This window comes from Eleutherodactylus coqui, chromosome 7 (assembly GCF_035609145.1).
Source record: "Eleutherodactylus coqui strain aEleCoq1 chromosome 7, aEleCoq1.hap1, whole genome shotgun sequence".
Taxonomy (NCBI): Eukaryota; Metazoa; Chordata; class Amphibia; order Anura; family Eleutherodactylidae; genus Eleutherodactylus; species Eleutherodactylus coqui.
The window spans coordinates 221,185,456-221,206,518 of NC_089843.1; the positions used below are offsets into that span (position 1 = coordinate 221,185,456).

At 48.5% G+C, this 21,063-nt stretch overlaps 1 protein-coding gene across 1 annotated transcript in view; it reads right to left on the minus strand.

Annotated features, from left to right (window-relative positions):
• The window catches only part of SEMA6B (semaphorin 6B), a 91,839-nt gene that overhangs the window by 9,602 nt on the left and 61,174 nt on the right, over positions 1–21,063 (minus strand). Inside the window, exons 10-13 of the mRNA XM_066574944.1 lie at positions 20,905–21,036; positions 19,895–20,044; positions 5,351–5,539; positions 5,124–5,261 (exon numbers count right to left, since the gene is read on the minus strand). Of these exons, the coding sequence (XP_066431041.1) occupies positions 5,124–5,261; positions 5,351–5,539; positions 19,895–20,044; positions 20,905–21,036 (609 nt within the window). The remainder of the gene's footprint in view (positions 1–5,123; positions 5,262–5,350; positions 5,540–19,894; positions 20,045–20,904; positions 21,037–21,063) is intronic.

Here is a 21,063-nt window from a genome sequence, read left to right on the forward strand (position 1 = left end):
GGATGGAGGAAGGGGTATATAAAACCAGGAAGGAATTACGCCCCCCCCCCCCACCCCCCCTATTTCCATGGGTGAAGCACAATTTTTCAAGTAGAGTCCACAGACGATGGTGTGCGACTCCAGTCCAACAAGATAGTAACACGGATGCGACGTGTTTCAGCATCAAGCATAACATACAAATCACCTGTCTTGTGATGCAACCGAATGGTCCCCACTGACTGTAATGGGGTCCGTTTAGTTTCCTTTCACTTGTACTGCATTTTATGGGATGAAAGGAGTCCTTCATGCGGTACATTTACACAGAACGGAAATGGCGCAGATTTATCGCAGTTGGAAATCCACACCAAAATCTGCATTATTATTGCGTCACAGTGGACACCTATGGGACGGATAGGGATGTAGATTATGGTTCGAATATGGAACAGACTTTACACCTTCTACTGACAGCGTGAAATCACCTGCACCTCCACACCAAACCCAGCGGCACAATCTACTGATGCCGTTTGTGACCTAGTGTGTGTGAACGTAGCCATGCAGACTGTTCTTGTGCCAACGCCACTGGCATAAATATAGGGGATGCAGGGGATGCGGTTGCACCCAGGCCCAGGAGCCCATAAGGCCTCTTCTCCATATAGGGAGCCGAGTACTAGGAATAAAGCATTATAGTTGGGGGGCCCCAAGATAAACATTTGCACCCGGGCCCGTGAGCCTTTAGCTGCGCCCAAGTCCAACGCAGATGTGAACATAGCCTTATTGCATGCAGTGCACAATATATGCTTTCCTACTCCTAGAAGCTGTTTTAAAGTGGTAGTGACCTGTGTGCCCGCCGATGGCAGCAGGGCTGCCCCTGTTTATATGGCACAACTACACAGCCTTGTGAAAGGGCCTATCCTGCCAAAATACAGATGAACGCGCGGCGTTAAAGCGCGCCCCGTCCAATCGCATCTTATCAGCTATCAGGGTTCATATCCACTTTCAAGAAAGGCTCTGAAAAACGTATAGGGAAGTGTTCTCCGCCAGACTGGTTTCAGAGGCCGCGGCACTCAGCTACACCGGCACCCTCCGGGGAACCCTACAAGCGGAACATAAAGCTGTCTCACGCATGGCATCACTATCTGCTTACACTGCGCTGCTGGAGAACATTGTGCCCACAGCTGTCTGAGCAAAGTACCTTCACATAGGAGGAGTACTGTCCGAATAATCGCTAGAAACGGAATCCGGGCGCTAGTCGTCCCGTGTACACATGGCCGCCGACAGGGCACCGGGCCATCAGTCACTCACGGGTAGTTCGTGTTCAGTTTAGATAAATTATCATTGATTGATGTATTCTTGCCTTGTGCAAAGGCAAACGGGTGACAAACGGGCGACAAAGCCCCAACTTGGTGGGAGGCGTTCAGTGTCAGCCTGCGCTGCCCACAACACTCACGTTTATCCTCGCTGCTGCCTTCGTTGTCTCGCTCGCCTCCTCTCAGCGCATCACTTCGTCGCCCACTTGGACATTCGCATCACCATTTCTCTGAGGTCAGCAGAATTATTTTTGAATGTGAACTTTCGGTTTTTGTTTTTTGCTGTAGCTGATATTTGAAGCTTCTGGCGGTGCCCAGTCACCACGGGGTTACAGCAGGCGAGCCTCTACTGCTCCGCTTCCCGTATTGGAACATGAGAGACGCAGCAACTCTTTTTCCATCTGGCTTTAAAACCTTAGACTCCGGTACCAGGTGGGTGACGAAGTGCTCAGTTACCACGTGGTTGCAACGGGCAAACCTTCGCTGTTCCGCTTGCTTCCCGTACTGCATGCGGCCATATTAGAAAGCGAGCCATGCAGCGACTATTTTCTGGTCCGGCTACTAAACTTTCGGCTCTTGTACCAGGTTGTAGGCGCAAGTTTGAAAGCTGGAGATGCTTGGTCACCATGTGGTGATGGGCGAACCTTTGCTGTTGCACTTCCTGTATTGCATGCGGCCATATTGGAATGCAAGCAAAATAGTGACTTTTACTATTGTTCAGGTGTGGGGGAAGTGCAGAATATCTCATACATGCCCTTTAACCCCTTAAGGAATCGGCCCTTTTTTTCCCATTTTCGTTTTTCCTTCCCCCTTTTAAAAAATCTTAACTCCTTTATTTCTCCATCGCCGTCGCTGTATGAGGGCTTGTTGTTTTTTGCGGGACGAGTTGTATTTTTCAATGGTGCTATTTACTGTACCATATAATGTACTGAAAAACTTTAAAACTATTCTAAATGGAGAAAAACGAAAAAAAACCCAAAAAACGACATTCCTCCATCTTTCGGTGCGTCTTGTTTCTACGGCGCACAAACTGCAACCAAAATGACACAGGAACTTTATTCTTTGGGTCAGTACGATTACTACCATACCAAACCTGTATAGTTTAGTTTTTTTTTTTGCTGTACTACTTGTATTTTTTTTCAAAGACATTTAATTTTTTACAATTATTTTCTGCCTCCATCTTCTGCGCACAATAACTTCTTAATGTTTCCCTCGACGTAATTGTGCGAGGGCTCATTTTTGGCGAGACAGCCTGTAGTTTACGTTGGTACCATTTCGGAATACATAAGGCTTTTTGATCGCTTTTTATTGCATTTTTCTGGGAGACAGGGTGACCGAAAAAGTGCATTTCTGGCGTTATTTTTTTTCCGGACGATGTTCACCGTGCGGGGTAAACAAGGCGCTACGCTGATAGATCAGACTTTTACGGATGGGTCAATGCCAAATATGTATTTTTGTTTTACGATTTAGATTTTTTTATAGATATGGCAAAAAGGAGGTGATTTAAACATTTTTATTTTTTATAAAATTAGTAAAAACTTTATTGATCTTTTACTGATTTTTACTTTTTTTTTTAGCCCCCCCCTAAGGGACTACAACTAGCGATGCTTCGATCGCTCCTGCAGTATGATGTAATGCTGTAGCATTACATCATACTGCAATCTGACAGGCAGGCTGCTAACGCAGCCCTGGGGCCTTTCAGAAGGCCCCCGGCTGCCATGACACCCGCACTGCTGCCTGCGATCACATCGTTTGGGGCATTTAAAGGGTTAATAGCGCTGATCAGCCACGCGGCTGATTGCAGCTATTGCCTGCGGGTGTCATACATAATGACCGCATATGGGCAGTCATTAAGGGGTTAAAAAAAAGTAAACATCCCTATCAAATGGATGAAGGACAGTTCGCCCTGTGTAGATGCTCCCAATTCACTCGATGACTTCAGAAATGACTGAACAACAATTCCTCAATGTAACGGCTTCAAACAACTGTTATTGGACGGCTACAGCGGCTGTTGCCAGTGAATATTCAGAAGATGATCGCCTCATGTAAAGGAACATTAAGATGGGAAACGTCTCCACCGATTCTTAGTAATCAGATCTTCCCGAGGTGAGAACTCCAACTCCTGACAGGCAGGAATTACTGTTTATGTTCAGCTGCCTACCCAACGCACTAACTTTGTGACTGGCACTTTCAATTCTGCTGAAGCCTCTGCCTAAATCACGTTACATTTCTACTTTGGATGACAAGTGCCTTTCTGTTTGTCACCATTCCTTTCACTCTATGTACGGCACTTCACAGAACCCTAGAATGGTAGAGTAAGAAGGGACCTCCGGGGTCATCGGGTCCGACCCCCTGCTCAATGCAGGATCACTAAATCATCCCAGACAGATGTCTGTCCGGCCTCTGAAGACTTCCATCGAAGGAGAACTCCCCACCTCCTCTGGCAGCCTGTTCCACTCATTGATCCCCCTCACTATCCAATCTGCGTCTCCTCCCTTTCAGTTTCATCCCATGGCTTCTAGTCTTTCCTTGTACAGATGAGAATAGGGCTGATCCCTCTGCACTGTGACAACCTGTTCCAATCATTGATCCCCCTCACTGTCTAATATCTAATCTCCTCCCATTCAGTTTCATCCCATTGCTTCTAGTCTTTCCTTGTGCAGATGAGAATAGAGCTGATCCCTCTGCACTGTGACAGCCCTTCAGATATTTGTAGACAGCTATTAAGTCTCCTCTCAGCCTTCTCTTCTGCTAAACATTCCCAGATCCTTCATGAGAAAAAAAAACATCACTGAGACCAGAGCTGCTGCTTCAAGAGAAAGAACCAATGCTGCAGAGAGTACATGATCTGCGGTTCCCGGACGTCAGGGCTCACTTACACGGACGGATAGGGACTGCTTATATTATGCAGTACACAGTTAAATATGCATGTAACACGTGTATCTACTGTATAATCTAACCCCCATAGCCTATAATGGTTGTATCACACGCGTAATAAGCACCAAAATAGCATATGCTGCGGTTTTTTTCATGTGGGTGAAAAAACCATGAACCTGGGATTTTTTTTGGACTATTCAAACTCTGTACTATTGCTCGCAAGTTTAAAAAAAGCAGGAAGATCGGTCCTGCCCCATCTTTCTCGCACGTAGAAAAACTATGTGCAAGAGAAGTAAGGCAAGTCCTATTTTTTCAGTGTTTTTCGGCCCATTATCACGCTCGCCCGTGTGAATATAGCCTCACTCTAAGGCATTATATTGACAGAAGAGGTTTCTTCCTCTGTCCTCTGCTGCAATATACAGTACATGAAAATTAGATGAAGACGCCAGACACTTCGTAAGATTTAGTCAGGTGATTCATAAGGTGAGTGAGAAGAAGTAGAACTGGTCAGCGAGAGCAGTTGGCCAATACAAGACGAGCTCTGTATGGTATAAGACGTGTTTAGGAGGAATAACGCAGAGAAATCATTGGGAAAAAATGGTTGCTAGTCTGTTTCTAATTCCTGATGTGTCTAATATGAACTCACTTCACACTTTAACCCTTTCGAATCCAATTTGTATCCTGGTTTTCCTAGGGGGCTTACTCTTTTTCTGCCATTATACAATGGCGCTATCTGCTGGCTAAAGCCAGTACTGCATAAGGGGACACATTGGAGAGGCTCCGACAGCAGAGAGGCTGGCAATATACAGTAAGAGAACCCCGACGGACGTCTTCCAACATCGGAGCTGTACAGCCTTAAATCATAATGTCTTCAGAGGTTAGACAGTGGATTGGAAAGGGTTAAGTATGAAAAATATGAAACATAAAAGAAAAGGATACTTTATGTTTTAAAACTCTTACTTGACGCAGCCGTTATGTCTTTCGCAGCGAGCAAGCGGCACTTTCACCACACATCTGGAATACACCACCAAGAGAGACCCGGACCCTTTGTCCACTTCCAGACCGACGATTCTCTGTTCTTCTTCCTTCTCATCACATCTACAAACAAGCAGAAAAAGTTGTAAAAGTACAGCAGCAATACTGAGAACAGGCAAAGTGAGTTCGGAAACCTACAGCGGTGGACATACCTGTCTGCAGGGAATGTCTGGATCTCTTCAAGCAAGATGCTGTGCTTGTAGACATCTGTTTCAAAAACATCCAGTTTGGGAGTGAGAAGATACTTCAGGACAATGCCAGAGTTAGAACCAAGAAAGATAACCGTCTCGTTCCCAAATACGCCGCAGGATGTATCCAGAGCGATGTGCGACAGCTGGTCCCTGTGAAGGTACACAAAAGACATGCACTTCTGATGAAGTTCTCATCACCACAACTTTGTAGACAATCACAAAACTCCAATCACTGGTCCACCTTTGTTGAGGTTTGTCAGAAGACGGTCAAACACGAAGGCCTCAGGCACACGAGGCAAACTGAGCAGCGGATTCCGCGCTAGTCAGCAGGTGTGGGCGATCCGCTGCTCAATGTGCCCATTGATGTGTGTGCAGGCTCCTCTCTCCACGCACACCAGCGGGTTTCATTTGGGGCAGCTCCGTGCTGAAATAAATCGCAGCATGCTCTATCTTCCTGCGGATCCCGCAGGGGCGGCTTCCAATAAAGTTAATGCAGTTAACGCAGCTGTCACGGCAGACGTGCCGTGGATCCGCGGAAAAGCGGGAGATATAAAAAAAAGGCACTATGCATGCCTGGACGCATTTGCCGCGTTGAAGAAAGAAGATCCGGCTGTGATGGATGAGACCCACGCTGGATCCGGAGAGGTAAGTACCTGTCTTTTAATGCCCATGTCTGCGGGCATGCACGGATTCAGCACGGAATCTGTGTACATGAGGCCTAAGAGCTCACAATAGGATTAGTTTACTGACGTTTCTGAGCTCTAGCTGTAGAATTCACATATTACAATAATAATTAAAAAACTATTAGAACGCCGATCATTTATTCTTAGTTTACACCCTCAGGGCAAATTCACAAGGCAGAACCCAAGCTGGAATGGATTGTGGGGTGCTTATATGCTGCTATGGCCCCCTATAATACACTGCACATAAATACTGCATGTTCTCCCTGTGGAATTAATAAATGTCATAAAACACCTAATTAAAAATAGTGTTAAGAAGTATAAAAAAAATTAAGAAAAAATAAATGACAAGACTGGTTCTTTTTGTTGTAAAAAAATGTTATTGTGGAAAAAACAAAACCCAAATCAATAATACAGACTATGTAACCGAGCTGTCTTACCAGTAGGCTCCGCCTAGCCGCTGCGTCCTATGCCCAACTACAGTAGGTAGGTAGGTAGGTAGGTAGGCGATGTATGCTACTCTGCTAAGGTGCTTTATTCCAAAAAAAAGTAGGAGTTTTGTGCTCGGAGCCATGTTTGCAGCTCATGCTGCCCCGGACACTAAGCCTGAAGGCTGATATTCGATAACACCACCACACCATTCTATATAATAATGTAATACCACCATACTGGAGAACATTCCTATACAGTGACTAAAACGGAAAAAATGGACAAAAGGAAACAGAAACCTTTCTGTATTTTTAAACTTATTGAAATCAATGCAAAAAACCCCAGAAATGTTTATTTCAGATTTATTTCCATTTCTTTGCTCAAAAAATGGAACAGAGTGACGGAAGCCCCGAACGCTAGTGTGAACAGAGCCTAACAGTTGACCCTTGTGTGCCCATGACCAGTGACAAGTAACAGAAGGCCTTCTATGCTGCTGAGCTTGTCCCCAAGTAACAGTGGTTTCCTGTATCCTTGACCCCTCCTCCTTAAGTAACGGTGGTTTCCTGTATCCTTGACCCCTCCTCCTTAAGTAACAGTGGTTCCCTGTATCCTTGACCCTTCCTCCCCAAGTAACAGTGGTTCCCTGTATCCTTGACCCCTCCTTCTCAAGTAACAGTGGTTCTTCTGTGCCACTTACCCCCTTTCCAAGTGTTGGTCATCTCTCTGTGCCCCTTACCCCCTCCCCAGGTAACGGCCATCTCTCTGTGCCACTTCCCCCCTTCCCAAGTAACGGTCATCTCTCTGTGCCCCTTAGCACCTCCCCAGGTAACGGTCATCTCTCTGTACCCTTTACCCCCTCCCCAGGTAACGGTCATCTCTCTGTGCCCCTTACCCCCTCCCCAGGTAACGGTCATCTCTCTGTACCCTTTACCCCCTCCCCAGGTAACAGTCATCTCTCTGTGCCCCTTACCCCCTCCCCAGGTAAGGGTCATCTCTCTGTGCCCCTTACCCCCTCCCCAGGTAAGGGTCATCTCTCTGTGCCCCTTACCCCCTCCCCAGGTAAGGGTCATCTCTCTGTGCCCCTTACCCCCTCCCCAGGTAAGGGTCATCTCTCTGTGCCTCTGACCCCCTCCCCAGGTAACGGTCATCTCTCTGTGCCTCTGACCCCCTCCCCAGGTAATGGTCATCTCTCTGTGCCTCTGACCCCCTCCCCAGGTAACGGTCATCTCTTTGTGCCCCTGACCCCCTCCCCAGGTAACAGTCATCTCTTTGTGCCCCTTACCCCCTCCCCAGGTAACGGTCATCTCTCTGTGCCCTTTACCCCCTCCCCAGGTAACGGTCATCTCTCTGTGCCCCTTACCCCCTCCCCAGGTAACGGTCATCTCTCTGTGCCCCTTACCCCCTCCCCAGGTAACGGTCATCTCTCTGTGCCCCTTACCCCCTCCCCAGGTAACGGTCATCTCTCTGTGCCCCTTACCCCTCCCCAGGTAAGGGTCATCTCTCTGTGCCCCTTACCCCTCCCCAAGTAACGGTCATCTCTCTGTGCCTCTGACCCCCTCCCCAGGTAACGGTCATCTCTCTGTGCCTCTGACCCCCTCCCCAGGTAACGGTCATCTCTCTGTGCCTCTGACCCCCTCCCCAGGTAACAGTCATCTCTTTGTGCCCCTGACCCCCTCCCCAGGTAACAGTCATCTCTTTGTGCCCCTTACCCCCTCCCCAGGTAACGGTCATCTCTCTGTGCCCTTTACCCCCTCCCCAGGTAACGGTCATCTCTCTGTGGCCCTTACCCCCTCCCCAGGTAAGGGTCATCTCTCTGTGGCCCTTACCCCCTCCCCAGGTAAGGGTCATCTCTCTGTGCCTCTGACCCCCTCCCCAGGTAACAGTCATCTCTTTGTGCCCCTGACCCCCTCCCCAGGTAACAGTCATCTCTTTGTGCCCCTTACCCCCTCCCCAGGTAACGGTCATCTCTCTGTGCCCTTTACCCCCTCCCCAGGTAACGGTCATCTCTCTGTGCCCCTTACCCCCTCCCCAGGTAACGGTCATCTCTCTGTGCCCCTTACCCCCTCCCCAGGTAACGGTCATCTCTCTGTGCCCCTTACCCCCTCCCCAGGTAACGGTCATCTCTCTGTGCCCCTTACCCCTCCCCAGGTAAGGGTCATCTCTCTGCGCCCCTTACCCCTCCCCAAGTAACGGTCATCTCTCTGTGCCTCTGACCCCCTCCCCAGGTAACGGTCATCTCTCTGTGCCTCTGACCCCCTCCCCAGGTAATGGTCATCTCTCTGTGCCTCTGACCCCCTCCCCAGGTAACAGTCATCTCTTTGTGCCCCTGACCCCCTCCCCAGGTAACAGTCATCTCTTTGTGCCCCTTACCCCCTCCCCAGGTAACGGTCATCTCTCTGTGCCCTTTACCCCCTCCCCAGGTAACGGTCATCTCTCTGTGCCCCTTACCCCCTCCCCAGGTAAGGGTCATCTCTCTGTGGCCCTTACCCCCTCCCCAGGTAAGGGCCATCTTTCTGTGCCTTTGAGCCCCTCCCCAGGTAACGGTCATCTCTCTGTGCCCCTTACCCCCTCCCCAAGTAACGGTCATCTCTCTGTGCCTCTGACCCCCTCCCCAAGTAACGGTCATCTCTCTGTGCCTCTGACCCCCTCCCCAAGTAACGGTCATCTCTCTGTGCCTCTGACCCCCTCCCCAAGTAACGGTCATCTCTCTGTGCCTCTGACCCCCTCCCCAAGTAACGGTCATCCCTCTGTGCCTCTGACCCCCTCCCCAAGTAACGGTCATCTCTCTGTGCCTCTGACCCCCTCCCCAAGTAACGGTCATCTCTCTGTGCCTCTGACCCCCTCCCCAAGTAACGGTCATCTCTCTGTGCCTCTGACCCCCTCCCCAAGTAACGGTCATCCCTCTGTGCCTCTGACCCCCTCCCCAAGTAACGGTCATCTCTCTGTGCCTCTGACCCCCTCCCCAGGTAACGGTCATCTCTCTGTGCCTCTGACCCCCTCCCCAGGTAACGGTCATCTCTTTGTGCCCCTTACCGCCTCCCCAGGTAACGGTCATCTCTCTGTGCCCCTTACCCCCTCCCCAGGTAACGGTCATCTCTCTGTGCCCCTTACCCCCTCCCCAGGTAACGGTCATCTCTCTGTGCCCCTTACCCCCTCCCCAGGTAAGGGTCATCTCTCTGTGCCTCTGAGCTCCTCCCCAGGTAACGGTCATCTCTCTGTGCCCCTTACCCCTCCCCAAGTAACGGTCATCTCTCTGTGCCTCTGACCCCCTCCCCAAGTAACGGTCATCTCTCTGTGCCTCTGACCCCCTCCGCAAGTAACGGTCATCCCTCTGTGCCTCTGACCCCCTCCCCAAGTAACGGTCATCTCTCTGTGCCTCTGACCCCCTCCCCAGGTAACGGTCATCTCTTTGTGCCCCTTACCGCCTCCCCAGGTAACGGTCATCTCTCTGTGCCCCTTACCCCCTCCCCAGGTAACGGTCATCTCTCTGTGCCCCTTACCCCCTCCCCAGGTAACGGTCATCTCTCTGTGCCCCTTACCCCCTCCCCAGGTAACGGTCATCTCTCTGTGCCCCTTACCCCCTCCCCAGGTAAGGGTCATCTCTCTGTGCCTCTGAGCTCCTCCCCAGGTAACGGTCATCTCTCTGTGCCCCTTACCCCTCCCCAAGTAACGGTCATCTCTCTGTGCCTCTGACCCCCTCCCCAAGTAACGGTCATCTCTCTGTGCCTCTGACTCCCTCCCCAAGTAACGGTCATCTCTCTGTGCCTCTGACCCCCTCCCCAAGTAACGGTCATCTCTCTGTGCCTCTGACCCCCTCCCCAGGTAACGGTCATCTCTTTGTGCCCCTTACCGCCTCCCCAGGTAACGGTCATCTCTCTGTGCCTCTTACCGCCTCCCCAGGTAACGGTCATCTCTCTGTGCCCCTTACCCCCTCCCCAGGTAACGGTCATCTCTCTGTGCCCCTTACCCCCTCCCCAGGTAACGGTCATCTCTCTGTGCCCCTTACCCCCTCCCCAGGTAAGGGTCATCTCTCTGTGCCTCTGAGCTCCTCCCCAGGTAACGGTCATCTCTCTGTGCCCCTTACCCCTCCCCAAGTAACGGTCATCTCTCTGTGCCTCTGACCCCCTCCCCAAGTAACGGTCATCTCTCTGTGCCTCTGACTCCCTCCCCAAGTAACGGTCATCTCTCTGTGCCTCTGACCCCCTCCCCAAGTAACGGTCATCTCTCTGTGCCTCTGACCCCCTCCCCAAGTAACGGTCATCTCTCTGTGCCTCTGACCCCCTCCGCAAGTAACGGTCATCCCTCTGTGCCTCTGACCCCCTCCCCAAGTAACGGTCATCTCTCTGTGCCTCTGACCCCCTCCCCAGCTAACGGTCATCTCTCTGTGCCTCTGACCCCCTCCCCAGGTAACGGTCATCTCTTTGTGCCCCTTACCGCCTCCCCAGGTAACGGTCATCTCTCTGTGCCCCTTACCCCCTCCCCAGGTAACGGTCATCTCTCTGTGCCCCTTACCCCCTCCCCAGGTAACGGTCATCTCTCTGTGCCCCTTACCCCCTCCCCAGGTAAGGGTCATCTCTCTGTGCCTCTGAGCTCCTCCCCAGGTAACGGTCATCTCTCTGTGCCCCTTACCCCTCCCCAAGTAACGGTCATCTCTCTGTGCCTCTGACCCCCTCCCCAAGTAACGGTCATCTCTCTGTGCCTCTGACCCCCTCCCCAGGTAACAGTCATCTCTTTGTGCCCCTGACCCCCTCCCCAAGTAACGGTCATCTCTCTGTGCCTCTGACCCCCTCCCCAAGTAACGGTCATCTCTCTGTGCCTCTGACCCCCTCCCCAAGTAACGGTCATCTCTCTGTGCCTCTGACCCCCTCCCCAGGTAAGCGATCATTCAAATAGCATTATTTAATATGTTGTGTGATTCCGTGACCGCTGCAGAAAACAGCGCTGTGACAGAATCTCTGAACGAAAAAGAAATCCTGAAACTTTACAGGGCTTCTATTTTTGACCAAATAGCCCAATTTTTCAGATTCAGATGGTCAGATGAATACTGCTATTCTGCACAAGGATGAGAGGACACGGTACCACAAGTTGTAATAGCGCCCTAAGTTATGGTGCTTATAGTGGAGATGACGGGGGGTCCAGGGAGCTGGGTCTTGTACTCACCCAGTGCCCTTCCTGTAATGGCCCCTGGCAAAGTCCGCACAGGATCAGCAGCTTGCCCCTTACAGAAGGCTGTGTGCATGCATCCCCCTTCAATCTCTATGGGAGTGCACAGTCTTCTGAAAAGTCACACAGGCTGACTCTGCCGGGAGACCCCTGGAGACCCCTGGAAGGGGGGAATGGAGTGAATAACAAACACAGCTCAACAAACTCCCGGTTGTTTAAACTATTACTAAGTTTTTGGTGCTTGTGGTTGATGACCGCTTCCCTTTAAAGTGCATCTGTAGTTTTTAACATGTCAGATTGGCGCGTCAAAAGTTTTGATCAGTGGGGAGTCCAGGTGTTGGGACCCCTGCTGATCGCTGACATGAAGGGGGCTGCAGTGCTCACCGGAGCGCCGTGCCCATTTATCGGTCTTCCCTGCCTGTCGGCTCCTCTTGGCAGCTGAATATGGAAGGATAGACTTCTATAAGCATCTATAATGTCTTCAGCTGCAAAGAGAAGTCAACAGGCAGCGACGACAGCCGCATGGGCGCAGCACTGGAGTGAAGCGCTGTGGACCCCTCATTTACGTGATCAGCAGGGGTCTCAGCATTGGGCAAAGCTTTCGTAATGTTGCTCTGACACGTCTAAAGTTTATAAAAGTCCAGCTACTCTTTAAAGACATATATTAAAAAAAACTGTACGTGTAAGAGGGAATAACGAACTCTTAGGCTGGGTTCACACGGGGCGGATTTGCCGCGGAAATTCCGTGCAGAATTTCGCCGTGGCAAATCCGCCTGCGGCCGCCAATCCCGGGATTAGCCAGCCATGTGGACGAGATTTCTCAGAAATCTCATCCACACGGGACGGCAAATCCGCTGCAGCTAAGGCGGCAGAAGCTGCCGCTGCAGCGCGGATTTGCCGACCGCAACATGTTCATTTTTTTCCCCCCACTGTGGCCGCGCTCTCCTCTATGGGAACGCCATCCGCAGCGGAAGAGCAAGCAGCCGGCCCGCTTCAAAACCGCCTCTGACAGCTCTGGGCTTTGACTGCAGCCTCTGAAGCTTAGCTCCGCATTCAGCTGACACCACAAAAAGCTAAGTTATAACAGCGGCACGACAGACCAATCCCTCCTGGGAGAGCAAAGAAAAGTAATGCTGCACGCTCTAAAGCGAGATCCAAGAGATACAGTCCCAAATACATCCGTGGTGCAGAGCAGCAACCGGGGGGCAAGAAAAAGGGGCTGACGATACCCACACCCAGCCCTTCATGATAGAAGCTTTATTCTAGACATCACCTGCAACGTCTCCACTGGGCGCTCCAGTCTGTGCCAAGCATATACAGGCATATGCAAACACATACATGTATATCCACCCTGCACCAATCATGTGACACCACTGATACAAACCACACCTACTTATTAGACACGCCTGTCCCCAGGGGCCACAACTGGTCGGCACCTGAAAACCCAATGTAAGTGTGTACAACACGTCTGTATATTACAGTGCCTAGAGTGTCTCTCATCGGCGTCAGTCCCACATAACAGGAAGGCCTTCTCCCCCACATAACAGGAAGGCCTTCTCCCCAACATAACAGGAAGGCCTTCTCCCCAACATAACAGGAAGGCCTTCTCCCCAACATAACAGGAAGGCCTTCTCCCCAACATAACAGGAAGGCCTTCTCCCCAACATAACAGGAAGGCCTTCTCCCCAACATAACAGGAAGGCCTTCTCCCCAACATAACAGGAAGGCCTTCTCCCCAACATAACAGGAAGGCCTTCTCCCCAACATAACAGGAAGGCCTTCTCCCCAACATAACAGGAAGGCCTTCTCCCCAACATAACAGGAAGGCCTTCTCCCCAACATAAGAGGAAGGCCTTCTCCCCAACATAACAGGAAGGCCTTCTCCCCAACATAAGAGGAAGGCCTTCTCCCCAACATAAGAGGAAGGCCTTCTCCCCAACATAAGAGGAAGGCCTTCTCCCCAACATAAGAGGAAGGCCTTCTCCCCAACATAACTGGAAGGCCTTCTCCCCAACATAAGAGGAAGGCCTTCTCCCCAACATAACAGGAAGACCTTCTCCCCAACATAAGAGGAAGGCCTTCTCCCCAACATAACAGGAAGACCTTCTCCCCAACATAACAGGAAGGCCTTCTCCCCAACATAACAGGAAGGCCTTCTCCCCAACATAACAGGAAGGCCTTCTCCCCAACATAACAGGAAGGCCTTCTCCCCAACATAACTGGAAGGCCTTCTCCCCAACATAAGAGGAAGGCCTTCTCCCCAACATAACAGGAAGACCTTCTCCCCAACATAAGAGGAAGGCCTTCTCCCCAACATAAGAGGAAGGCCTTCTCCCCAACATAACAGGAAGGCCTTCTCCCCAACATAACAGGAAGGCCTTCTCCCCAACATAACAGGAAGGCCTTCTCCCCAACATAACTGGAAGGCCTTCTCCCCAACATAAGAGGAAGGCCTTCTCCCCAACATAACAGGAAGGCCTTCTCCCCAACATAACAGGAAGGCCTTCTCCCCAACATAAGAGGAAGGCCTTCTCCCCAACATAAGAGGAAGGCCTTCTCCCCAACATAACTGGAAGGCCTTCTCCCCAACATAAGAGGAAGACCTTCTCCCCAACATAAGAGGAAGGCCTTCTCCCCAACATAACAGGAAGGCCTTCTCCCCAACATAACAGGAAGGCCTTCTCCCCAACATAAGAGGAAGGCCTTCTCCCCAACATAACAGGAAGGCCTTCTCCCCAACATAACAGGAAGGCCTTCTCCCCAACATAACAGGAAGGCCTTCTCCCCAACATAACAGGAAGGCCTTCTCCCCAACATAACAGGAAGGCCATCTCCCCAACATAACAGGAAGGCCTTCTCCCCAACATAACAGGAAGGCCTTCTCCCCAACATAAGAGGAAGGCCTTCTCCCCAACATAAGAGGAAGGCCTTCTCCCCAACATAACAGGAAGGCCTTCTCCCCAACATAACAGGAAGGCCTTCTCCCCAACATAACAGGAAGGCCTTCTCCCCAACATAACAGGAAGGCCTTCTCCCCAACATAACAGGAAGGCCTTCTCCCCAACATAACAGGAAGGCCTTCTCCCCAACATAAGAGGAAGGCCTTCTCCCCAACATAAGAGGAAGGCCTTCTCCCCAACATAAGAGGAAGGCCTTCTCCCCAACATAACAGGAAGGCCTTCTCCCCAACATAACAGGAAGGCCTTCTCCCCAACATAACAGGAAGGCCTTCTCCCCAACATAACAGGAAGGCCTTCTCCCCAACATAACAGGAAGGCCTTCTCCCCAACATAACAGGAAGGCCTTCTCCCCAACATAACAGGAAGGCCTTCTCCCTAACATAACAGGAAGGCCTTCTCCCCAACATAACAGGAAGGCCTTCTCCCCAACATAAGAGGAAGGCCTTCTCCCCAACATAACAGGAAGGCCTTCTCCCCAACATAACAGGAAGGCCTTCTCCCCAACATAAGAGGAAGGCCTTCTCCCCAACATAAGAGGAAGGCCTTCTCCCCAACATAAGAGGAAGGCCTTCTCCCCAACATAAGAGGAAGGCCTTCTCCCCAACATAAGAGGAAGGCCTTCTCCCCAACATAACTGGAAGGCCTTCTCCCCAACATAAGAGGAAGGCCTTCTCCCCAACATAACAGGAAGACCTTCTCCCCAACATAAGAGGAAGGCCTTCTCCCCAACATAACAGGAAGACCTTCTCCCCAACATAACAGGAAGGCCTTCTCCCCAACATAACAGGAAGGCCTTCTCCCCAACATAACAGGAAGGCCTTCTCCCCAACATAACAGGAAGGCCTTCTCCCCAACATAACTGGAAGGCCTTCTCCCCAACATAAGAGGAAGGCCTTCTCCCCAACATAACAGGAAGACCTTCTCCCCAACATAAGAGGAAGGCCTTCTCCCCAACATGAGAGGAAGGCCTTCTCCCCAACATAACAGGAAGGCCTTCTCCCCAACATAACAGGAAGGCCTTCTCCCCAACATAACAGGAAGGCCTTCTCCCCAACATAACAGGAAGGCCTTCTCCCCAACATAACTGGAAGGCCTTCTCCCCAACATAAGAGGAAGGCCTTCTCCCCAACATAACAGGAAGGCCTTCTCCCCAACATAACAGGAAGGCCTTCTCCCCAACATAAGAGGAAGGCCTTCTCCCCAACATAAGAGGAAGGCCTTCTCCCCAACATAACTGGAAGGCCTTCTCCCCAACATAAGAGGAAGACCTTCTCCCCAACATAAGAGGAAGGCCTTCTCCCCAACATAACAGGAAGACCTTCTCCCCAACATAACAGGAAGGCCTTCTCCCCAACATAAGAGGAAGGCCTTCTCCCCAACATAACAGGAAGGCCTTCTCCCCAACATAACAGGAAGGCCTTCTCCCCAACATAACAGGAAGGCCTTCTCCCCAACATAACAGGAAGGCCTTCTCCCCAACATAACAGGAAGGCCTTCTCCCCAACATAACAGGAAGGCCATCTCCCCAACATAACAGGAAGGCCTTCTCCCCAACATAACAGGAAGGCCTTCTCCCCAACATAAGAGGAAGGCCTTCTCCCCAACATAAGAGGAAGGCCTTCTCCCCAACATAACAGGAAGGCCTTCTCCCCAACATAACAGGAAGGCCTTCTCCCCAACATAACAGGAAGGCCTTCTCCCCAACATAACAGGAAGGCCTTCTCCCCAACATAACAGGAAGGCCTTCTCCCCAACATAACAGGAAGGCCTTCTCCCCAACATAAGAGGAAGGCCTTCTCCCCAACATAAGAGGAAGGCCTTCTCCCCAACATAAGAGGAAGGCCTTCTCCCCAACATAAGAGGAAGGCCTTCTCCCCCATCTGCTCGGCTCTTTACAGCAAGCAAATAACATCTGCACTCCTATATCCCGCAACTTTGAAGGTGAGCAACCAAGACGGCTCCTGCCATATCATGACCCTGAAGGGGCGGCGAGAGACCTACGTCTACCTTCATTACAACCTCCTCTCCCCCTTCTACAGCGGCACCACAGCAGGGTGGTTCCAGGTGAGAATCACCGGACAAGTGACGGCAGCACCGGGATACCCGGGATACCACCCCCGTACCAGCAGCGCATAAGGGGCAACGGCAACAATCTGATACTCATCTTCCACGACAATTGTTATGATATTGTTATATATTATACTGAGGTAACATGAAAGCTGCGCTGTGATTGGTTGTTATATATTATACTGAGGTAACATGAAAGCTGCGCTGTGATTGGTTGTTATATATTATACTGAGGTAACATGAAAGCTGCGCTGTGATTGGTTGTTATATATTATACTGAGGTAACATGAAAGCTGCGCTGTGATTGGTTGTTATATATTATACTGAAGTAACATGAAAGCTGCGCTGTGATTGGTTGTTATATATTATACTGAGGTAACATGAAAGCTGTGCTGTGATTGGTTGTTATATATTATACTGCTGAGGTAACATGAAAGCTGCGCTGTGATTGGTTGTTATATATTATACTGAGGTAACATGAAAGCTGCGCTGTGATTGGTTGTTATATATTATACTGAGGTAACATGAAAGCTGCGCTGTGATTGGTTGTTATATATTATACTGAAGTAACATGAAAGCTGCGCTGTGATTGGTTGTTATATATTATACTGAGGTAACATGAAAGCTGTGCTGTGATTGGTTGTTATATATTATACTGCTGAGGTAACATGAAAGCTGCGCTGTGATTGGTTGTTATATATTATACTGAGGTAACATGAAAGCTGCGCTGTGATTGGTTGTTATATATTATACTGAGGTAACATGAAAGCTGTGCTGTGATTGGTTGTTATATATTATACTGAGGTAACATGAAAGCTGTGCTGTGATTGGTTGTTATATATTATACTGAGGTAACATGAAAGCTGTGCTGTGATTGGTTGTTATATATTATACTGAGGTAACATGAAAGCTGCGCTGTGATTGGTTGTTATATATTATACTGCTGAGGTAACATGAAAGATTTGCGGTGATTGGCTGTTATATATCATACTGAGGTAACATGAAAGCTGCACTGTGATTGGTTGTTATATATTATACTGCTGAGGTAACATGAAAGCTGTGCTGTGATTGGTTGTTATATATTATACTGCTGAGGTAACATGAAAGCTGCGCTGTGATTGGTTGTTATATATTATACTGCTGAGGTAACATGAAAGCTGCGCTGTGATTGGTTGTTATATATTATACTGCTGAGGTAACATGAAAGCTGCGCTGTGATTGGTTGTTATATATTATACTGCTGAGGTAACATGAAAGCTGCGCTGTGATTGGTTGTTATATATTATACTGAGGTAACATGAAAGCTGCGCTGTGATTGGTTGTTATATATTATACTGCTGAGGTAACATAAAAGCTGCGCTGTGATTGGTTGTACTATATTATACTGAGGTAACATGAAAGCTGCACTGTGATTGGTTGTTATATATTATACTGAGGTAACATGAAAGCTGTGCTGTGATTGGTTGTTATATATTATACTGCTGAGGTAACATGAAAGCTGCGCTGTGATTGGTTGTTATATATTATACTGAGGTAACATGAAAGCTGCGCTGTGATTGGTTGTTATATATTATACTGAGGTAACATGAAAGCTGCGCTGTGATTGGTTGTTATATATTATACTGAGGTAACATGAAAGCTGCGCTGTGATTGGTTGTTATATAATATACCGCTGAGGTAATATGAAAGCTTTGCTGTGATTGGCTGTTATATATTATACTGAGGTAACATGAAAGCTGCGCCGTGATTGGTTGTTATATATTATACTGCTGAGGTAACATGAAAGCTGCACTGTGATTGGTTGTTATATATTATACTGAGGTAACATGAAAGCTGTGCTGTGATTGGTTGTTATATATTATACTGCTGAGGTAACATGAAAGCTGCGCTGTGATTGGTTGTTATATATTATACTGAGGTAACATGAAAGCTGCGCTGTGATTGGTTGTTATATATTATACTGCTGAGGTAACATGAAAGCTGCGCTGTGATTGGTTGTTATATATTATACTGAGGTAACATGAAAGCTGTGCTGTGATTGGTTGTTATATATTATACTGCTGAGGTAACATGAAAGCTGTGCTGTGATTGGTTGCTCTATATTATACTGAGGTAACATGAAAGCTGTGCTGTGATTGGTTGTTATATATTATACTGAGGTAACATGAAAGCTGTGCTGTGATTGGTTGTTATATAATATACCGCTGAGGTAATATGAAAGCTTTGCTGTGATTGGCTGTTATATATTATACTGAGGTAACATGAAAGCTTTGCTGTGATTGGCTGTTATATATTATACTGCTGAGGTAACATGAAAGCTGTGCTGTGATTGGTTGTTATATAATATACCGCTGAGGTAATATGAAAGCTTTGCTGTGATTGGCTGTTATATATTATACTGAGGTAACATGAAAGCTGTGCTGTGATTGGTTGTTATATATTATACTGCTGAGGTAACATGAAAGCTGTGCTGTGATTGGTTGCTCTATATCATACTGAGGTAACATGAAAGCTGCGCTGTGATTGGTTGTTATATATTATACTGAGGTAACATGAAAGCTGCGCTGTGATTGGTTGCTATGGGCACTAAAAACAGTTTTTTACTGTTGATTTCCCGTTAGACAGCTCTGATAAATGAGGGTTGGTGTTCATACATTTTCTCCATGTCTTCCTGTCTGGGGATCTGGGGGTCTTACAACAATACGGCATGAAGTGTCACAGTCACCCTGCGAACTGTTATTTTTGTACAAGATCATTATATCTGGATTGCCATGATTTCAAAACAATAAATTTGCAACTGAGCTACATATCCAATAATGTCCATCATGGACTTACCAGCAAATGAAATAATCCAAGTATGATGTAATAGGACACCAAACAGATAGTAGGAACAATGCAAGTAATGGGGAAGATGTAGTAAAATGAGCCATATGCAGAGTGTGTCTGACGTACCCTGCAAGCTGCACAATGGTTCTTCTATCATCTGCACCATTTTAATTATTGTGACTCCTGAGTCTTAAATCCATGCATACTGCAAATACATAATACCGCACCTTCATCTGCCACACTGTACTGTATGGTGATGGGCTGCAATGTTAAATGTACCATTTAGCAACATGTGAGAGTACAGCCCGTCCTCAATTCTGTAAGTAGTGGAAATAATCCTTTTCATTTCTTCAGCGTAATACCTGACATATTCCTCTTACCGTGACAGCGTTCGCGTGATCCACGGAACACCTCTAACAGAGGGAACCGAATCCTCCATCAACGGATGGGACTTTACAAAATTGAGCACGTCATCCGGGAGACTACGAGAAGAATTATAGGGCATGGAAGGACGAACACAGCAACCTGGGCTGCAAAGAAAACATTGGAATGGAGATACATTCACGCTGCAACTAAATATACAAACTGATACAAATGAACAGCCTGAATGTAATAACTAATATTTGGTACACTGCAGCCCCATGCTTCCTTCTAGAACCCAGATGGGAAGTGATTAAACAGGTTGTCCCGGCCTTCAGGCCTTCAGGCTCTCTCCTGTCTTTGGAGCAGAAAGTTGGAATTAAAGTAAAATGAAACGTTTTTTCCCCATTGATTTCCATGGATTTTTATTTTAAACAGGAAGCGGATGCAATGCTGGTCGTTACCTTCTGTCCCGTTGGGCTTCCGCCTGCAGAAAACCTTAAAAAACCTGAAAACGTAAGGAAAAAGCAGCAAATTGAAACGTTTCTGTTTGCTGTAAGTTTTGTTAAAAACCCCATTGAAATCAACAGGGAAAAAAAGGAACCATTTCATTCTGTCTCCCTGCTTCAAAAACAGAACAATGGCAGAAGGACTGAAGGCGGCGGAACCCCAGCGAGCCCAGTGTGGAGAAACATCTGGGAAAAAGGGGAATGTGGCCACTAATTAGGGGGCTTTATAAAGGTACATTAAACTCTTCTAATTTGACAATTGTTTAGATTTGACATAATCGTAAAATCTCCTTTTAGACAACGATCATGGAGGTAACAGGATTATTTTTGGAAGATATTATGTTGGGAAGCGGTTTGAAGAACGATCTAGGGATCAGAACAACAAAAAGTCAACTCCAAATTAGACAATGCTAATTTTATTTGGAATCCAAAGATGCTAAGACCATCCCCTACCTGAAGGATTAGATCAGCACTATCAAAACTACACAAGACAACATTGTCTTTGGAGACACTCCACTCACCGCGGCTTTGGGACGAGCTCCTCTGCAATAGGCGTCCATACAGAATCCGCAGTGCGCTGCTCTTTAAACCGCCCAGAAAATATCAAGGCCACTTGTTCCATGTCGAATATACAGACAGCAGAGCCCTGTATACTGGAAAATGACAATGTCATAGTGTAG